At 41.7% G+C, this 17288-nt stretch overlaps 2 protein-coding genes across 2 annotated transcripts in view; both read left to right on the top strand.

The window, feature by feature from the left end:
- The window catches only part of MAP3K5 (mitogen-activated protein kinase kinase kinase 5), a 228642-nt gene extending 216919 nt beyond the window's left edge, over positions 1-11723 (top strand). The window contains exons 26-30 of the mRNA XM_019967491.2: positions 24-267; positions 7417-7529; positions 8502-8614; positions 10115-10191; positions 10926-11723. Coding sequence (XP_019823050.2) covers positions 24-267; positions 7417-7529; positions 8502-8614; positions 10115-10191; positions 10926-10986 — 608 coding nt within the window. The 3' untranslated portion in view covers positions 10987-11723. The remainder of the gene's footprint in view (positions 1-23; positions 268-7416; positions 7530-8501; positions 8615-10114; positions 10192-10925) is intronic.
- A 5337-nt stretch (positions 11724-17060) lies between these two features.
- Positions 17061-17288, top strand: part of MAP7 (microtubule associated protein 7) — a 176518-nt gene continuing 176290 nt past the window's right edge. Inside the window, exon 1 of the mRNA XM_070796250.1 lies at positions 17061-17203. Within this exon, the coding sequence (XP_070652351.1) occupies positions 17137-17203 (67 nt within the window). The 5' untranslated portion in view covers positions 17061-17136. The remainder of the gene's footprint in view (positions 17204-17288) is intronic.

Here is a 17288-nt window from a genome sequence, read left to right as displayed (position 1 = left end):
GTTGTTGATCATATGCTTAACAGAACTGAGGCCGCATTTCAGCCTTGCATCTGAGAGTGATACTGCCGATCAAGAAGACTTGGATGCAGAAGGTGACCATGACGAACGGCCTTCAAATCAAACTGTCCGAAGACCTCATGCCGTCCTTGAAGACGCGGTGGCCACCTCAGGGGTGAGCACGCTCAGTTCTACTGTATCCCATGACTCCCAGAATGCTCACCGATCACTGAATGTACAGCTTGGAAGGATGAAAATAGAAACAAATAGGTAAGGCCTATTCCAATGTGGGTGGGTTTCTTTTTTCTTACTTTTATATAAGTGCATGTGCTTGGAGTCTACTTTAAAGATTGGTCCACAGAATACACATAAGGTAATCCCTTTTTCCCATTCATATAACCTTGATTTCATTCTTTATTAAAATGAGAGATTCATTTTAGCCTCTTTAGTCAAATATGTTTTCTGCTTCTCCCAATTCAGTCCTTCAGCATTTCTTCTTTGATCACTGCACTAAGATTTTCTGAGTAACTTAGTTGTAACCTCATAGACTGTTTGGGATGCAGGCTCAGAGCAACATGTACTATCCAGTAGATAGCTGAAAGACAAGAGAGAGTCTGTGATCTTGAGACCCGTGACTTGGAATATCAGGTTCTTTCAGGAGAGGAAGAGCTCTGTTCTTAAGGAGATAAAATTAATGGTTCAAAAGTTTTTAGTTTTAGAACCTTGAAACGATGATCCATTGACCACATTTATGATTTTATTTTTAATATGCTGTATCATATCTGGAGTTTAATTTTTCCTTGTGAATTTGATAACACAGAACTCACATGATCAGGTTATTAAGTGAACAGGAAATATGTTCTTGTGCTTCACAAGATGTTGACACAGTTCAAGGTCTGAATCTTTATGATTTATAGCTTCCTGTGCTGGTTACCGTTGACATGTGGGCAACTGACTTTATGACTTTGGGTTGACAGGGAAAACTTTTTTATTATTTATATTTTTGGAGTGAATCAATAAACATTGTTCAAATATTTAGAAACCTTAGTTGAAAATCCAAGTTATTCACCAGGGAGATAAAAATATTTTATTTCTGGTCATAAGTTTGGGTTCTTAATAAGCTTAAATACCAAGCTTGTATGAGTAGTACCAACCAACCTCATCCTGTATTTAGAAACTTGAATTTTAGTTGCACGATTCAGTAAATCCATACTTAGCTTCTACAGTTTATATACAGAAATGTTTCTGAATAAAGGGAAAGTGGGTTTCTTGTTTCTGTATCCTGGATTTAAAAAAAAAAAATATTGATCGATTTATTTGGCAAAATCAGGTCTCAGTTGCCGCACATGGAATCTTTGTTGGGTCACGCGGGATCTCTCGTTGCGATGCAGGGCCTCAGTAGTGGTGGTGTGCGAACTCTCTAGCTTAGTAGCCCCACTACATGTGGGATCTTAGTTCCCTTACCAGGTTTCAAACCCATGTCCCCTGCATTGCAAGCAGATTCTTAACCCCTGGACCAACAGGGAAGTTCCGTTATCCCAGTCTTGTCCTCTGAAACCCACCTCTTTACTTCCCACTTATTACTTAGTGGAAAAGAATTGGAGTCTTTGCTAAGACTTCATTTAAATCTTCATGTCCTTCATTTCCTCCTCTTCTCAAGCAATATGGGCTTCCTCATAGCTCAGTTGGTAAAAAATCCACCTGCAATGCAGGAGACCCTGGTTCAATTCCTGGGTCAGGAAGATCCCCTGCAGAAGGGATAGGCTACCCATTCCAGTATTCTTGGGCTTCCCTTGTGGCTCAGCTGGTAAAGAATCCGCCTGCAGTGTGGGAGACGTGGGTTCAGTCTCTGGGTTGGGAAGATCCCCTGGAGAAGGGAAAGGCTACCCACTCCAGTATTCTGGCCTGGAGAATTCCATGGACTGCAAAGAGTCGGACATGACTGAGCAACTTTCAGTTTCACTCAGGCAATAGTCCCATTATGAGTCTCCATCCATTAGAGCAGATGTTGACTTTAGTCACTTCTCTTTAATTTACTCTCTGGCACCCAGTCCTGAATGGAGTTGTGTTTTTATACCCTTCTCTGATTTCTGGAAGAGGAGAGTGCACTCATGACTGTTTAGGTCCCGCCACCCAGCTCTGCCCACGGCTTCCAGACAGTAAAGCTACTTTATTTACCAGTGAGCCAGTACATTTGCTCCTCTGGCTCCTGAACCTTCTGTGTACTTACCCTGGCTTGTGTCAATAGAACATGCCTCTCCTAAGTGCAGCCTCTTCCTTCTGTGCTCAGCCCATGTGCATTACCCTGACTCACCACCCCCAGGGGCCCCCATCTGTCCACCGTGCTTGCTCCACCCATGGTCCTTGGGCACTGCCCTTCCCCGGCTGCTTTCTTCACATCTCTTTTCTGAGGGTGTCAGACAGCTGAGGGCCTGCTCCCCACATCTGCCCACAGGAATTACCATGTCTTTATTATGTTAGGATGTTGTTGCAGTTCTTACAAAGCCCACTCATTTATGTTTTCTATGTATTTACACGCACATGTGTGAAATCTCTATGATTACTGGCTTCCTTTTTTTCTTTTTCTAGTAGAATCTCCCACAGCTCCTCCATCAGCCCTAGAAAAGTGAGACAGGGCACAGCATTCACTTCACGTAGGGATCTAAAGAAAGGGCGGCTGCGTTAGGATAGGTGCCAACGAGGGCTGGTCATGTCTACACCAGTCCTTTAATTGTCAGTTGAATATTACTTGATATACAGATGTACATATATTGCAAAGTAAACTTGAGGAAATGTTAATGTGTTTTTAGGAAAGGGTGTAATCCTCAGGTCAGAAATTGTAAGCTTATATTTAGGATTCAGTTCAGTTAGGATAATCACTGATGAATATCTATCCAGCTTTTGATTAATAGATCATCAATAATATTAAATAGCAGAAAGTAACAAAATAGCTTTAGGAAGCATGTTTTACTTAAATATAAAGTATGTGCTTACCTAAAATGTTCTGAAAATCATTCATTTCACATAAGGAATTGGGACAATAATGCAGAGGTAGTTAAAATCTAACTCAGAAGGAGCTGACTTGTTATCTGATTTCCCTTTCCTGCAATTCTGGAATTACCCACCAACCCAGCTCCCCACCCTCACCTATCTGAGTTAAAAAATTGACCTCATGGCTGATCCTTGCCAAATTTGTCTGGCACAGAGAGACAGTCAATTGCCTTGGTTTCAAAGGATTTCCCTATTAACAGAAGACAAAGTAAAAACAAAACTGATGGACTGGATATGTCCTAAAAATAAATAATTTTGAAGGCTGGAATTGGGACAAATGAGGTGGCTTGTCGGTACTTTGCTTCCAACGTTAAGTTCTGGCTTTTAGGATAAAAAGGAAATACATAGTCTAAATGCGTGTGTGCTAAGTTGCTTCAGTCACGTCCAACTCTGTCACCCTATGGACCATAGCCCGCCAGGCTCCTCTGTCCATGGAATTCTTCAGGCAAGAATATTGGAGTGCGTTGCCATGCCCTCTTCCAGGGGATCTTTCTGACCCAGGGTCTCCTGTGGCTCCTGCATTGCAGGCAGACTCTTTATGGCTGAGTCACCGGGGAAGCCCATAACCTAGATAGACGTATTAAATTCTAGAAAATTTCACTGTGTATTCTTTGAGAAAAGCAGTAAGAATACTGCAGTATGAATACTATCGCTATTCATACTATAAATTAGCATGAATGACAAAAATATACACCAGATCAAAAATTGCCAAATTAAAAGTTCATACTGAACTTGCTGAAACTTTCTCTGAATACCATTTGTGTTGGAGTATATAAGTCTCCCTTAATCCTCTCCTTCCTTCCTTCTTTCATTTCCTCCTGCTTAATCCATTTAAGTGTGTGCTGTTTACTCCACTGCTGCTGCTGCTGCTGCTGCTAAGTCACGTCAGTCGTGTCCGACTCTGTGCGACCCCAGAGATGGCAGCCCACCAGGCTCCCCCATCCCTGGGATTCTCCAGGCAAGAACACTGGAGTGGGTTGCCATTTCCTTCTCCAGTGCATGAAAGTGAAAAGTGAAAGTGAAGTCGCTCAGTCGTGTCCAACTCTTAGCGACCCCATGGACTGCAGCTTACCAGGCTCCTCCATCCATGGGATTTTCCAGGCAAGAGTACTGGAGTGGGTTGCCATTGCCTTCTCCACAGTTGTCTTTAAATAAGCTGTCTTCCTGTAACCACTGTCTCTGTCTGCTTCCCATTGTTTTTTTTTTTGTCTCACCTACTCACCTACTTTGCCAACAAAGGTCCGTCTAGTCAAAGCTATGGTTTTTCCAGTGCTCATGTATGGATGTGAAAGTTGGACTATAAAAAAAGCTAAGTGCCAAAGAATTGATGTTTTTGAGCTGTGGTGTTGGAAAAGACTCTTGAGAGTCCCTTGGACTGCAAGGAGATCAAACCAGTTAGTCCTAAAGGAAATCAGTTCTGAATATTCATTGGAAGAACTGAAGCTGAAACTGAGACTCCAGTACTTTGGCCACCTGATTCAAAGAACTGACTCACTGGAAAAGACCCTGATGCTGGGAAAGATTGAAGGCGGGAGGAGAAGGGGACAACAGAGGATGAGATGGTTGGATGGTATCACTGACTCAACAGACGTGAGTTTTAGTAAACTCCAGGAGTTGGTGATGGACAGGGAGGCCTGGCGTGCTGCAGTCCATGGGATCACAAAGAGTCGGACACGACTGAGCGACCGAAGTGAACTGAACTCTACCTCAATCCTTCTTCTACCTGATAGCCTCCCATGTCTCTGTCCTGTGGGAAAGGGGTGGAATCTGGGGGTCAGGGAGACAAACCCTAATGAACCCTGGGAAGCTTCTTGTCCAGTGCCTGAGGCTGTAGCAGAGAACAGACAGCCCTTCTTAAAGGCCAGACACTGTGTTTGGCATTCTACCTATGTGGATTCTCATCAATGATTACAGTAATCCTTTCAGAAAGTTCTACTCTTCCTTTTCACAAATGAGAAAACTGAAGCCCAGAGGCATTCAGTCATTTGTCAAGGTTAACACAGAAGCTTATGGCTGAACCAGGATACAATCCCAGGGCTGTCTCCAGTTGGACTGTGCTGCCTTCAGACCATGTCAACTGAAGCAGAAGCAAGCTTTTGGAATGGAATCTGGTCCTGAGTTAAATCTATCAATACTCAGAAAGTAAAACAAATAGAGCTTGTTAAGAGCCATGAAACAATGTACCTTGATAATCTTATACATAATTATATTTGTTGTCCTGTCACTCAGTCATGTCCTACTCTTTGCAACCCCATGGACTGCAGCACGCCAAGCTTCCCTGTCCTTCACCATCTCCTGGAGTTTGCTCAAACTCATGCCTGTTGAATCAGTGATGCCATCTAACTGTCTCATCCTCTATCATCCCCTTTTCCTCCTGCCTTCAATTATTCCCAGCATCAGGGTATTTTCAAATGAGTCAGCTCTTTGCATCAGGTGGTTAAAGTATTGGAGTTTCAGCTTCAGTATCAGTCCTTCCAATGAATATTCAGGGTTGATTTCCTTTAGGATTGACTGGTTTGATTTCCATGCAGTCCAAGGGATGCTCAAGAGTCACCACAGTTCAAAAGCATCAATTCTTTGGTGTTCAGTCTTCTTTATGGTCCAACTCTCACATCCATACATGACTACTGGAAAAACCATAGCTTTGGCTATATGGATTCTTTTGGTGGCTTAGACGGTCAAGAGTCTGCCTGCAATGCAGGAGACCCGAGTTCAATCCCTGGGTCGGGAAGATCTCCTGGAGAAGGAAATGGCAACCCACCCCAGTATTCTTGCCTGGAAAATCCTATGGACAGAGGAGTCTGGGGGGCTACAGTCCACAGGGTCACAAAGAGACACGACTGATGAACTTCACTTTCACTTTGTCAGCAAAGTAATGTCTCTGCTTTTTAATATGCTGTCTAAATTTGTCATAGCTTTTCTTCCAAGGAGCAAGCATCTTTTAATTTCATGGCTGCAGTTACGATCCGCAGTGATTTTTGGAGCCCAAGAAAATAAAGTCTGTCACTGTTTCCATTGTTTCCCCATCTATCTTGCTGCTGCTAAGTCACTTCAGTCATGTCCAACTCTGTGCGACCCCATTGACGGCAGCCCACCAGGCTCCCCCGTTCCTGGGATTCTCCAGGCAAGAACACTGGAGTGGGTTGCCATTTCCTTCTCTAATGCATGAAAGTGAAAAGTGAAAAGTGAAAGTGAAGTCGCTCAGTCATGTCCGACTCTTAGCGACCCCATGGACTACAGCCTACCAGGCTCCTCCATCCATGGGATTTTCCAGGCAAGAGTACCAGAGTGGGGTGCCATCTATCTTAAAGTATTACAATTCTGAATTCAAGTTATTCAAAGATAGTTTTCTAAAAACTCAGAACATCTGTCTTCACAACTTCGAATATTTTCCCAGTAATGGGAATGGTGAATGGGTTACCACTTGGCTGTCAGTTGTGCAGTGAACCTTTCATGGGTAAGAACCATGTAACATAATACTTCTTATTTCTTTGGAGCATGTATGAGATACCAATGGGGAACTGAATGTACCAGGAACACAGCTGTGGTTTTCCTCAGTTCATTGCTCCCCTTAGAAGGCAGAAAAATAACAGTAACAAACACAACAACCCAAGCAATCTTCATTAACATTTACTGAGGACTGATTATGTGCCAGGTACTGTTGCTGACCTCCCCTATAGTTGTGAAGTGAAAGAGTTAGTCGCTCAGTCATATCCAATGCTTTGCGACCACATGGACTGTAACCCACCAGGCTCCTCCGTCCATGGAATTCTCCAGGCAAGAATACTGGAGTGGGTTGCCATTCCCTTCTCCAGGGGATCTTTCTGACCCAGGGATCAAACCCAGGTCTCCTGCATTGCAGGCGGATTCTTTACTGTCTGAACCACCAAGGAAGAGTTACTTCTCAAATTTTCATAGTTTAAAAGAAAGTAAGTACCTTTCTTCTTTGCATTCATTGCCTATTGTATTACCCATGTTGACCAACTTTTTTAATGAGGGGCTATGCAGGTAAACACCATATATTAATTTGTTTGCCATTATGGTCATAAAAGGAAACAGAACAACATCTCTGAAGAGTCTGTCAGCCAATTAGGGGTGCAAGTTTTAAATTCTTGTCTGGAAGCACACTTTCTAGAGCTTTGCTACTCAACTCGGATGTCTGTGGATCTGGGAGCTTATTACATATGCAGAAACTCAGAGCTCCCTACCCATCCCTGCTCCCCAGCCAGCTGCTGGATCAGAATCTGCATTTCAATAAAACCCCAGGATGTCTGTGTTCATTATAGCTTGAGAACCCTTGTCTAGAAGGTCATTCTGTGGCTGCTCCCACTTCATTATCCTGTCAACCAATATAATTTCCTTCTGCAGATTACTGGAAGAATTGGTTCAGAAAGAGAAAGAATTACAAGCACTCCTTCATCAAGCTATTGAAGAGAAAGACCAAGAAATTAAACACCTGAAGCTTAAGTCCCAACCAATAGGTGAATAGCAGAAAATTTTAAAGTAATACTGTTCAACCAAACTGCCACAGAAAACTAGAAAGCCAACAGGCAAACTTTATATCATGGCTTATTCAGCATCTGTCACTTGTACCACAACTACAGGCAGAGATTGCTGTACACAAATTTCCAATTCTTAATTGTAGCCAACCATTATTTCTTACAAGTACAGTAAAAATGACTCATAATTATCTTTTCCTGAGATTATATATTATTGAGGTGAATAGGGATCTCCACTTTTTTGTCTTTATTTCTTTTTAAGGATTTCACAGTGAAATTACTAGAATAATATAATACTATTTTTGTCATTTTGTATTTGTATTCTATGTATTCTAGTGTTTTATAATTTGACAAGGCTTAAGTAGAATAAAGATAAAGCAATAGCAAGTCATAAGTTGAATATACTTTAATAAAATGTTTTGTCAATTATATCTCAGGTTTTTTTTTTTTAAGTCATAGATTGGAACTTTAAAGAAATCTATTCTGTGAGAAATTGGGGATGAAGGATAATCTTTAGGCAATCTTATTTAGCCCATTTAGAGGAAAATAAAAATCATTATTTTTTGTTCAGATATATGGTCCTTCCATATTACTGCAACTAGTGGAAAAAGAGATTATTATATGGTTCTCTGCTAAGTATGCTCTTCTTTGTTGCCTGAAAAACACACAGTACGATTTTGATGCATCATTTTATTCTAAGAGGCTATAAAATTGATACGAAACCACAAGGTGGAAGTATCATTAATTATTGTTAGTGACTCTCCACTGACTAGTATATTAAGCAGCCTTAAAGAGTTTGATTTATATTATCTTGTAGACTGCCAATCTCAATGGTTTCTATTAATTATACTGTGATGGAGAAAAATCTGCTAAAGTATCAGTAAATGTTGACTATCAAATGACCTCTGAAGCTAAGAATGTCCCTTCTTCTCCCCCACCCCAATTCTGTTCTAGATGTTCCTGGGTTGCCTGGGTGTCACTCCAGTTCTCCTGGCACAAACACTGAAGATTCGGAACTTACTGACTGGCTGAGAGAGAACGGAGCTGATGAAGACACTATAAGTCGGGTAAAGAAAACATTCTATGAGACAAACATTTTTTCACTTGTTTCCTAATGCTGAGTGCCTACTATGTGCCAGGCACCAGGGAGACACTAGTGAGAAACTGACCCAGCCCTGCCTTCCTGAGGCTCACAGACTAGGGTAGGCAGACAATAATCAAAGAATTCCACATGTACAAATATAATTATGTCCTGGTCAAGTCTGTAAAGGAAAGATTATCAGGTATTAGGAGACAGAGGGAGGGAGAAGTTGGGGAAGGTTCTTTGAAAAGATGATTGGCAAGCTGGAGTCTAAAGGAATACTTAGGAATAAACTGTATGTCTGTTCTGGGATGGGGGAAAGACAAAAAGGGAAAACCATTCAGAGTGGAGGACAGAGACAGTGAGGCAGACAAATGCTCTGTGGTCCAGAACCCATAAGGATTTTTATGCTGTTTAATGGAAAATAAAGAAGAACAGGAAAAATCAAGACAAGAACTAAAAGGAAAAAGTTCTTCTGCTTCTCATTCTTTCTCTCGTTTTTTAACTCTTAAATTCTCATGTGACATTCTTAGACTCCACTGGGCAGCAGCTATTTATTGCTACTTCATAAAATAGACTAGTTAGTGAACTTATATCAGAAATAAACACTTTCTATACAAACTATATTATACAGGGAACTTTTGTAGTTAGCATGAATAGATTTCTTTATGTTGTAAGATCACATATATGTGCAGTAAGAGGTTATATTTTTTTATTTTATAGAAATAATAGTTTATATAAATAGGAAATATATTATTTATTTTAATACAATATTATGTTGATTTCAGTTTTATATTTAAATTTTTTAAATGACTAAAAGATGAATTTCTCTTGGCTTGATAATTTATTAGATCACTTAATAAAATTTAAGAGTCTCCTTAGAAATCTGCAAGCAAATTACAAAAATTAAAAGGATTTTCTCACCTTTGGGAAAAATTTATCCAATCAAATTTTCCAAAATATTTTCCCCTCTAACTTAGACTCAAATAAGAATTAAGGAGTAGTCATTGATGACACACTAAATCACTGACCTTTTTGAAAGATTTAAAATTAAAAGCTTCACTTAAATTCAGGATTCTGATTTTGTAGTAAGTATCGGAAAGTTTTCCGAAATTAAGTGTAAACAACACATTTTACCCACTGGGAAAAAATTAAGCTACAAAGTACTAAACCTTTTAAATACAAACATTATCTTATAAGCAGCAGATGTAATTACAAGCAAGTTTTATCTATTCATCAGAAGACCAATCAGAAGTACTGTGTTCCTTGTCATCTTTCTGCTCCTAAAAGTCGTATGGATGTAATTCCTTGTAATTATTTTGTAATGGGGGGACTTTTTTCTAATAATTCCAAAAGATTCTGTCTTTACTGAATTTCCTTTTAGATTTATTTTTCATTATTGCCAATGTTTACATTATGGATAGTTTGCTACTTATGGAAGTGCATAAGACATCTTACTTTTGTGTGTATTTTACTTTCTCCACAGTTTTTGGCTGAGGATTATTCATTAATGGATGTTCTCTACTATGTTACACGTGATGATTTAAAATGCCTGAGACTAAGGTACCACTTTTCTTTCTGTTCAGTCTCATCATGATGGAAAGAGCACTGGGCTGAGATCAAGAAGCCTGGGGCCCTTCCCAGCTGATTGCTAACTAGCTCTAACTAGCTCTCCGGTCTTGGGTAGAGTACTTGAGTTCTCAGCTGCTCTGAGTAACCTGAGTTGCTTGGACCAGGCTATTATTGGGAGCACTAATAACCAATATGTGCATATTAGGAAATGCAAATCAGCCAGAAGAATTTCTTGATAACATATCAGATTAAGACCATGCAGATATCTTAAAGCTGATATTTTAAACCAAATGCTCTAATTTGGTTCATGATCATATCATACTTATTAAAAATACCATGATGAGGTGCTGATTTGCCATCCAAATAACATGGTATAATCTAAACACAGTTTCTTACAAAAATTTGTTGTCTCCGTCAGGCCAAGCATGTCTATATATAACAGATATAACTATTACTCCTATCCACCTCTAGAAAGACACATTTCAAAAGTGCTGAAAATCTAAAATGATGCTTTGGGCTCTGGTTGTCTGTGGGAGTGGAGAGTGAAAGGCATGTGGAGGGGTGAGGAGAAAATATATACAAAAAGAATACATCAGGACTGACAAGCCTTTGGGATCTTCATGTTCTGATCAGAGCTGCTGAAAACTAAGAAGTCACTTTCATACTGCAAGGGCGCTGTTTCAAGTGAAGCCATCTCTTCACCATGTTCTTGTGTCTTTACACAGGGGCGGGATGCTGTGCACACTGTGGAAAGCCATCACTGACTTCCGAGACAAACAGGCTTGACTGTCACTCAGTTTGTTTCCAACTTCCCGTGGAGATTCTAAAAATGAATATAGACCTGATCTTCTGCTAGGGGAGGGAAGAATCAAAGGGACAGGAGAAAGAAGCTGCACTTTAAATCCAGTATTTGTTTACTCGTGTTAAAAAAAGAATAGATGAAATACACTGAAATTTCCTAACTGTTTCTGTTTCTATGATTCATGAGGACTCTTTATAAAGACTCTCAAAATAATCCCAAACACTGTGATGTTTGGGATTATTTTGGTCTGAACATTTTTATGGAAATATTTTTAATTCAGCAGCTATAATAACTCAGCCAAATGTTTATTTCACACGAAACAGACAGAACATTTCATGTGATTGTGCATCACTGGAACAAAACCAAAATGTGACCATAACTTTTTAGGCTTATGTATGTTTGTATTATACCCTGATCATCTGAGTAGAAGTGCGTGATTTGGATTATTGTATAAAGTTTATGGGTTTTTTTTTTTAAGTGTGCAGAATCTGAGAGCAGTGGTTTTTACTTACCTGTATTAATTGTAATATTAACTCTATTTTGTAACTTAAGTTTCTGGTCTAGAGTACATTCGTTGGAGTCATTTATGTACTACTGAACTGTACCAGTTGCACCTGCCTGAATCCTAGTCATGTTAGCTTGTTCTAAAGCTATCCCTTGTGTCATATTTACTCTACAAAGTAAAAAAGACTCTCAAAATACTGTTTTGATAAATTCTAAAGCATTTGTATTTTGTTTTGGCAATCTAGATAATTACTGTGTCGAAATTCTAACTGTTCCTTCAGCTCTCACATTAAATAGAATCTGTCTTCTCTTCAAGTATTCAAATAGCAACTTGATGTCCACATCATTCCTTGGGGCTACTGAGTGGTAAGAGAGAGAGGGCATGGAAAACAGAATAAAAGAAACTCAGTGGCTTTTTCTCAAGACCCCAAGTTACCTTGGATGACTACTGTGTATCTCAAGGGATCTGCAAATAGCACCCCACTGGGGAACACTGCATTTTCTGTCTCCTTAATTTTAGTTCTCATATTTGAGGTGAATATTTTTATATTAAGCTAGATATATATTATATTTTATGACTGCCCACATGAATAGGATGAAGTCTGAAGCTCCTAGATGGATGAATGACATAAACAACTTTCTTAAATACAGAGGAACTTGTTTATTATGCAATATAGAAATAACAGAGCTGATCTTGTATCATGATTTGATCCATATAGAACAGTCTTTAATAAAACAGGTAGTCATCTTTATTTTTATGTGAAAATCAGCATACAGTATATGTTTTACATATTGCATTAGAGTATGCAAAAGTTCTCACCAGTATGTTCCTATTTGATACTTGCAACAACACAGCTGCATTTTTTTCTTCCGTCCCAATCCTGGGAACAGTCCTGTGTCCTATGGAGAAATCTCGAAGGAGGTGAGGTATAAATGAAATCATAAATCATTTCACTCACACTTAAAGACAGGAGAACTTGTTTATCAAGCCACAGTTCATATCCCCACCTGTAATGGTTAAGTGCTTCTTTTAAAACCATATATATATATATATATATATATATACACACATACACACACATATCAAGCTACCTATCTGAGCCACCTCTTTAATGATGTAATCTCCTCTTGGGATCTCCCTCCTACCCTATGTAGTAGTAGTGCTCAGTAACTCAGCCCTGTCCAACTCTTTTGTGACCCCATAAACTGCAGGCCACAGGCTCCTCTGTCCATGGGATTATCCCAGAAAGAATAGAATACTGGAGTGGGTTACCATTTCCTACCCTGTGTCTATGGGCAAATGTTTCTCTATACCTATATATGGTTCATAATATATTCCTAGATTAGCATCCTTGAGGTTTTTTCAGAATTCTGGGCCTTAGTCACAAAAGAAGGCAATTCCATTATAGCTCAATTTCCATGAAAGTTTTGCACTGAAAGGCCTTTGGCATCGATCAAGGCCAGTGATTCTCAACCCAGCTTCATGTTAACATGATCTGGACACTTAAAAAAATATATATTGATACCACCATCTCAGAGAAACTGTTGTTACTGGTTTGGGGTAGGGCCCAGAGGTCTTTTTACAAAGCTCTACAGATAATTTAAGGCTTCCTTGGTGGCTCAGTGGTAAAGAATCTGCCTTCAGTGCAGGAGATGCAGGTTCAATTCCTGGGTTGGGAAGCCCCCCTGGAGAAGGAAATGGCAACCCGCTCCTGTATTCTTGCATGGTAAATCTCTTGGCTAGAGGAGCCTGGCGGGTTACAGTCATGGGGTTGCAAAAGAATCAGACATGACTTAGCAACTAAACAACAACAGATAAGTTAACAATAGAAACAACAGTACATGCAGTAAGCGCTATAGTTGCATTGAACTGCCAGAGAGGGTCAAGAGAGGCTTTACAGCAAAGTGAAGGTCCAGAGCTGAGCCTAGAAAAATTTTTGTAACAAAATAGATTCACATGGGTGCCAGGGGCAGACTCAAAAATAGATCCAATGTTTCTTTTAAACCACAGTTTGACCTCTTTCTCCTAGTTCTGTTATTGCATATTGTGTTTCTTTCATTCCCAAGCTATTACATGACACAGTTTGGCAAAGAGGAATTAACTGTGAACCCACTCGAAGGCCTACTGTGTGTGAGGTGCTGTAGCAGCAGGAGAGATTGACACGGAGCTCATCAGGTTCAGAATGCAGGCACGTGTGTCATTGAGGACATCTGCAGCCTGTCAACAAATCAAATAATTGATGGCTCCAGACTTTATGGACACCTACAGAGAAAGAGAAGACGAAGCCCCTGCCACCAAGTCATTCGTATCAGATTGAAGAGGCAGATGTGCAGTAACAAACTACATCTGGTCTATGTTAAAGGCTGGACAAGTTACAAGTACAGAAGACCGTGGAGAAGTTCAGAGGACCAGATTGCCAAGAGACCCAGGGCAGGTGGAATAAGTCTCACTGAGTTGGTGGACCTCAACCTGGGCCTTGGAAGAAAGGAAGTATTAAATTACTTAGGACTGGAGAAGTCATTCTGGCAAACAGCTCCAAGAACAAAGGCAGAAAGAGATTTTCAAGGTGTTCTAGAGAAAGTGAACAACTTGCATATTGCACTAAAGCACACACAAATTTTAACTCATTTTAACTCTTACTTGGCTGGAAATATGAATTACAGAGTTGAAAAGTGGAAATGGGATAGGAGAGCTCAGGATGTAATTGGGGGATGGTCAGGGAGGGAAGTGAAGTTAGTATTTAGTTATGTAGAAATGGGGAATCTAAGTTTTCTGAGCAAGGTGTGTGTGTGTGTTAGAAGATTAACTTGGTAAAGTTGTGTTGGGTAAATTAGAGGGAATGGAAATTGGACAGAGCAGTTCAGAAACTGTTTAAGATGTGAATGAGGGTCTAGTGGAAGCTACAGAGCGATACGAAGTGAGAGAGTGGAATTAAAACAATGAATTGACAAAATTTTGGAACCCTGATTTGGGCAGTGATGAAGATGTTGAACCTACATGAGTAGGAGAATTCAAAAATAGGCAAGTTTGGGGCGGGGGTGCTGGTCTGGGGACCTGTTGAATTAATGTCAGGGCATCCTGCTAGAATGTGCATGAAAAGAGAACATGCTAGAGTGTCCAGAGACCCTTGAGGATGTATTGGTGGAAGTCAGGACTGAAGTCAGGGTATAGATTCTCGATTTAGGAGTCATTTGGATGGAGATAACAGTAGATGAGGGCTGTCAGCAATAGAATGGAGATAGAAAGGTTATGGCCTAAGATTTGGGGAGGAGGCAGGTTTGGGGACAAGTTGAGAAGGAGGAAGAATTTAAGTCCACAGAACAGACAAAAGAACTGACCACAGAGGAGTGAGAAACATCAGGCCAGTGGGGTAAGCCAAGAGGAAAACAGTCAGGCTTGAGTGCTGCAGAAAGTCTAGGGGAATACAGATCAAAATAATGGAATTTGATTTTGTGACCAAGAAAGCTTTTATAGACAGGTAAGAAAGACCACAGCCAGTTAAACAAAGATAATAAGCTGATGGCGGCACAAAGTCCACATATTCATCCCCTTTGGTGAACAAAATATATGACGAGATTTGGCAGGGTGGGAAGTCAAAGGATGAAATTTTCAGAATCAGAGAGCCCTGAATGTATTTGTCGGGGCAGAGCCCCTTGAGTGGGGAGGCGTTTGGGGAGTAGGGATAACGGAGAGATGAGGTTTCAGAGGAGGCAGGAGGGGGAGTGAGTGGCCTGAGGACATCCAGCTCCTCCCCTGGAAAAGGGAGTCAGGATGATTCGGCAAGGTTTTGAGTTGGATATGGGCACTCAGGACAGATGGCTTCTGTGTTCTCAGTAAAGTACAACATGAAATACAATGTGGTGGGGTGACATTTAACAGATGTCACCCTTCCCGCAGTCACCCAATAGTCCACTCTGTTACAAACACTGCATGGGCTCTGGAATACAGAGTCTGTACAGGGCCTAAGTGCAGAATTTTGGTGTGTTTCTTGTTGCATTTATTTTTGTGTAACTTGTGACAAACTGAAACCTAAGTTACCAAAAGAATGGGAGAAGGAATGAGCACAGACAGAAATAAAAACCAAACACACATACAAAAACACACCAATAAGTCTTCACTTTGGGGAGGGGAGGAAGTCAAAGAACTCATTGGTTCACTTAAGTAAATAGTATAGCAGAAGATTGAAAACAAACGGCCTCCTTTTCCTAAGGAGGATTCTTGATTCTTTTTCTTTCAGAGAATTCAGAGTCTTTCTGATGTTCAAAGGAAAGTGTCTTAAACCCTGGTGACTTAATTTACTAAAAAATACCTTTGGTTGGACCCAAGCTGAGGTCTAAAACCACCACCTGAGGCTTAATTTTCATTGATTAGAAGAGCGCTAAGTGATCTGAATGTGATTTAGGAAGGTCAAGCTGCCAAATGATCAGTTTGCCTAGTCTGCTATAGAAATAGCACCGAGGGAAAATCCATAACTACAAACCGCAGCACGTGTCCCTTAATGAAAACCTCTACCTAATCAGCCAATGACCCAGTAAACCAAATAAAACCAGTCCATTCCTGGGCTCAGAGTGGCAGGATGTGCATGCAAGGATGGTGAGAGTTGTCACCCTACCAAGAAATCCAACACTGTTCTCAGACACGCTTGGGCTCCCCTAGATTCTGCTGAAGTCCTTAAGAGGATTTTAAACTGTTGGGAGCTTGTGACTTGTGTTCAGCCAACCAAGGCTGTGGGACTGCATCTCTGTGTAACCAGGTAGAACTGATCTCTGCTCCATTTTGTTCCTTTATGTTTCCATTTATACAGGCTACTTCCCCCCCCCCCCCCTCAGCATTTGTTGCTTAACGTTTATTTGCGAGAAGAAATTGATGTCTCTGCAGCTAATAATCTGTTTCTTAAAAAAGAAAGAAATTGTTGCCTACTGCTTTTTCTCCTGGTCTTCCGGAGCCAGCCACGAGTCACAAGGTAAGCTGCTAATCGGAAGTCAAGAATAAGAAAAGCTACATCATTGGGCACAAAGTTGTGTGCCCTAGGGAACATCAGATACAGAAGCCTGGTGAAAAGACAGGTCGTCGGCAGTTATGTGCTAAAACGCAGATGAAGACTAGGCCGCTGAGTCGAATCCAGCCCGTGTAGTCCGGCTTTCCACGTGGCATGATAGTCTTCGGCGGCTGTCACCATGAACCCCAGCCCTGGCGAGTCTAACATTGATCAGGCTGCCTCGGAGCTCAGAGAGGGATAGAGCCTTCCGGATGCTCTCGCCTCATTTCGACGGATCCTCAGAGCGTCCCAGTTCCTAGCGCCACCAAGTGTCCCCGAACCCCCTGCAGACCTCGAGGAGCCGGGCAGCCGGGACCAGAAGCTCGCAGCCCAGGTTGCCTGACTCCGCCCACTGCTCTGGTTGCGGAAACCCAGCCGCGTCAGCCGGAGCGGCTGCCACGCCGTACCTGCCCACGAGGGGGCGCGCCGGGTGCAGGCCGCCGCGGGCTAGCGAGCGCTCGCTCCCTCCTTCCTCCGCCCTTCCCTGACGGCGCTCACCTGTCTGGGCCGCGGGCCGGGAGGCGGGGGGCCGGCGGGAGCCAAGCCGAGGAAGAGGGCGGAGCGGCTCTCCGGGCGCGTCATCGGAGCACCATGGCGGACCTGGGAGCGGGCGGCGACAGCCACACGGGCGGCGATGGCGTCGCGCAGAGCGAAACAGGTGACTGAGCTGCGGGGGCAGGTGGGGGTCGGGCGGGCGCGGGCGGGAGGGCGGCCAGCGGGGCTGCGGGGCTCGCGTGGGGCCG

This window comes from Bos indicus, chromosome 9, assembly GCF_029378745.1.
Source record: "Bos indicus isolate NIAB-ARS_2022 breed Sahiwal x Tharparkar chromosome 9, NIAB-ARS_B.indTharparkar_mat_pri_1.0, whole genome shotgun sequence".
NCBI lineage: Eukaryota > Metazoa > Chordata > Mammalia > Artiodactyla > Bovidae > Bos > Bos indicus.
The sequence above is the reverse complement of the archived record's forward strand: the minus strand, read 5'-3'. Positions and strand labels throughout refer to the sequence as shown.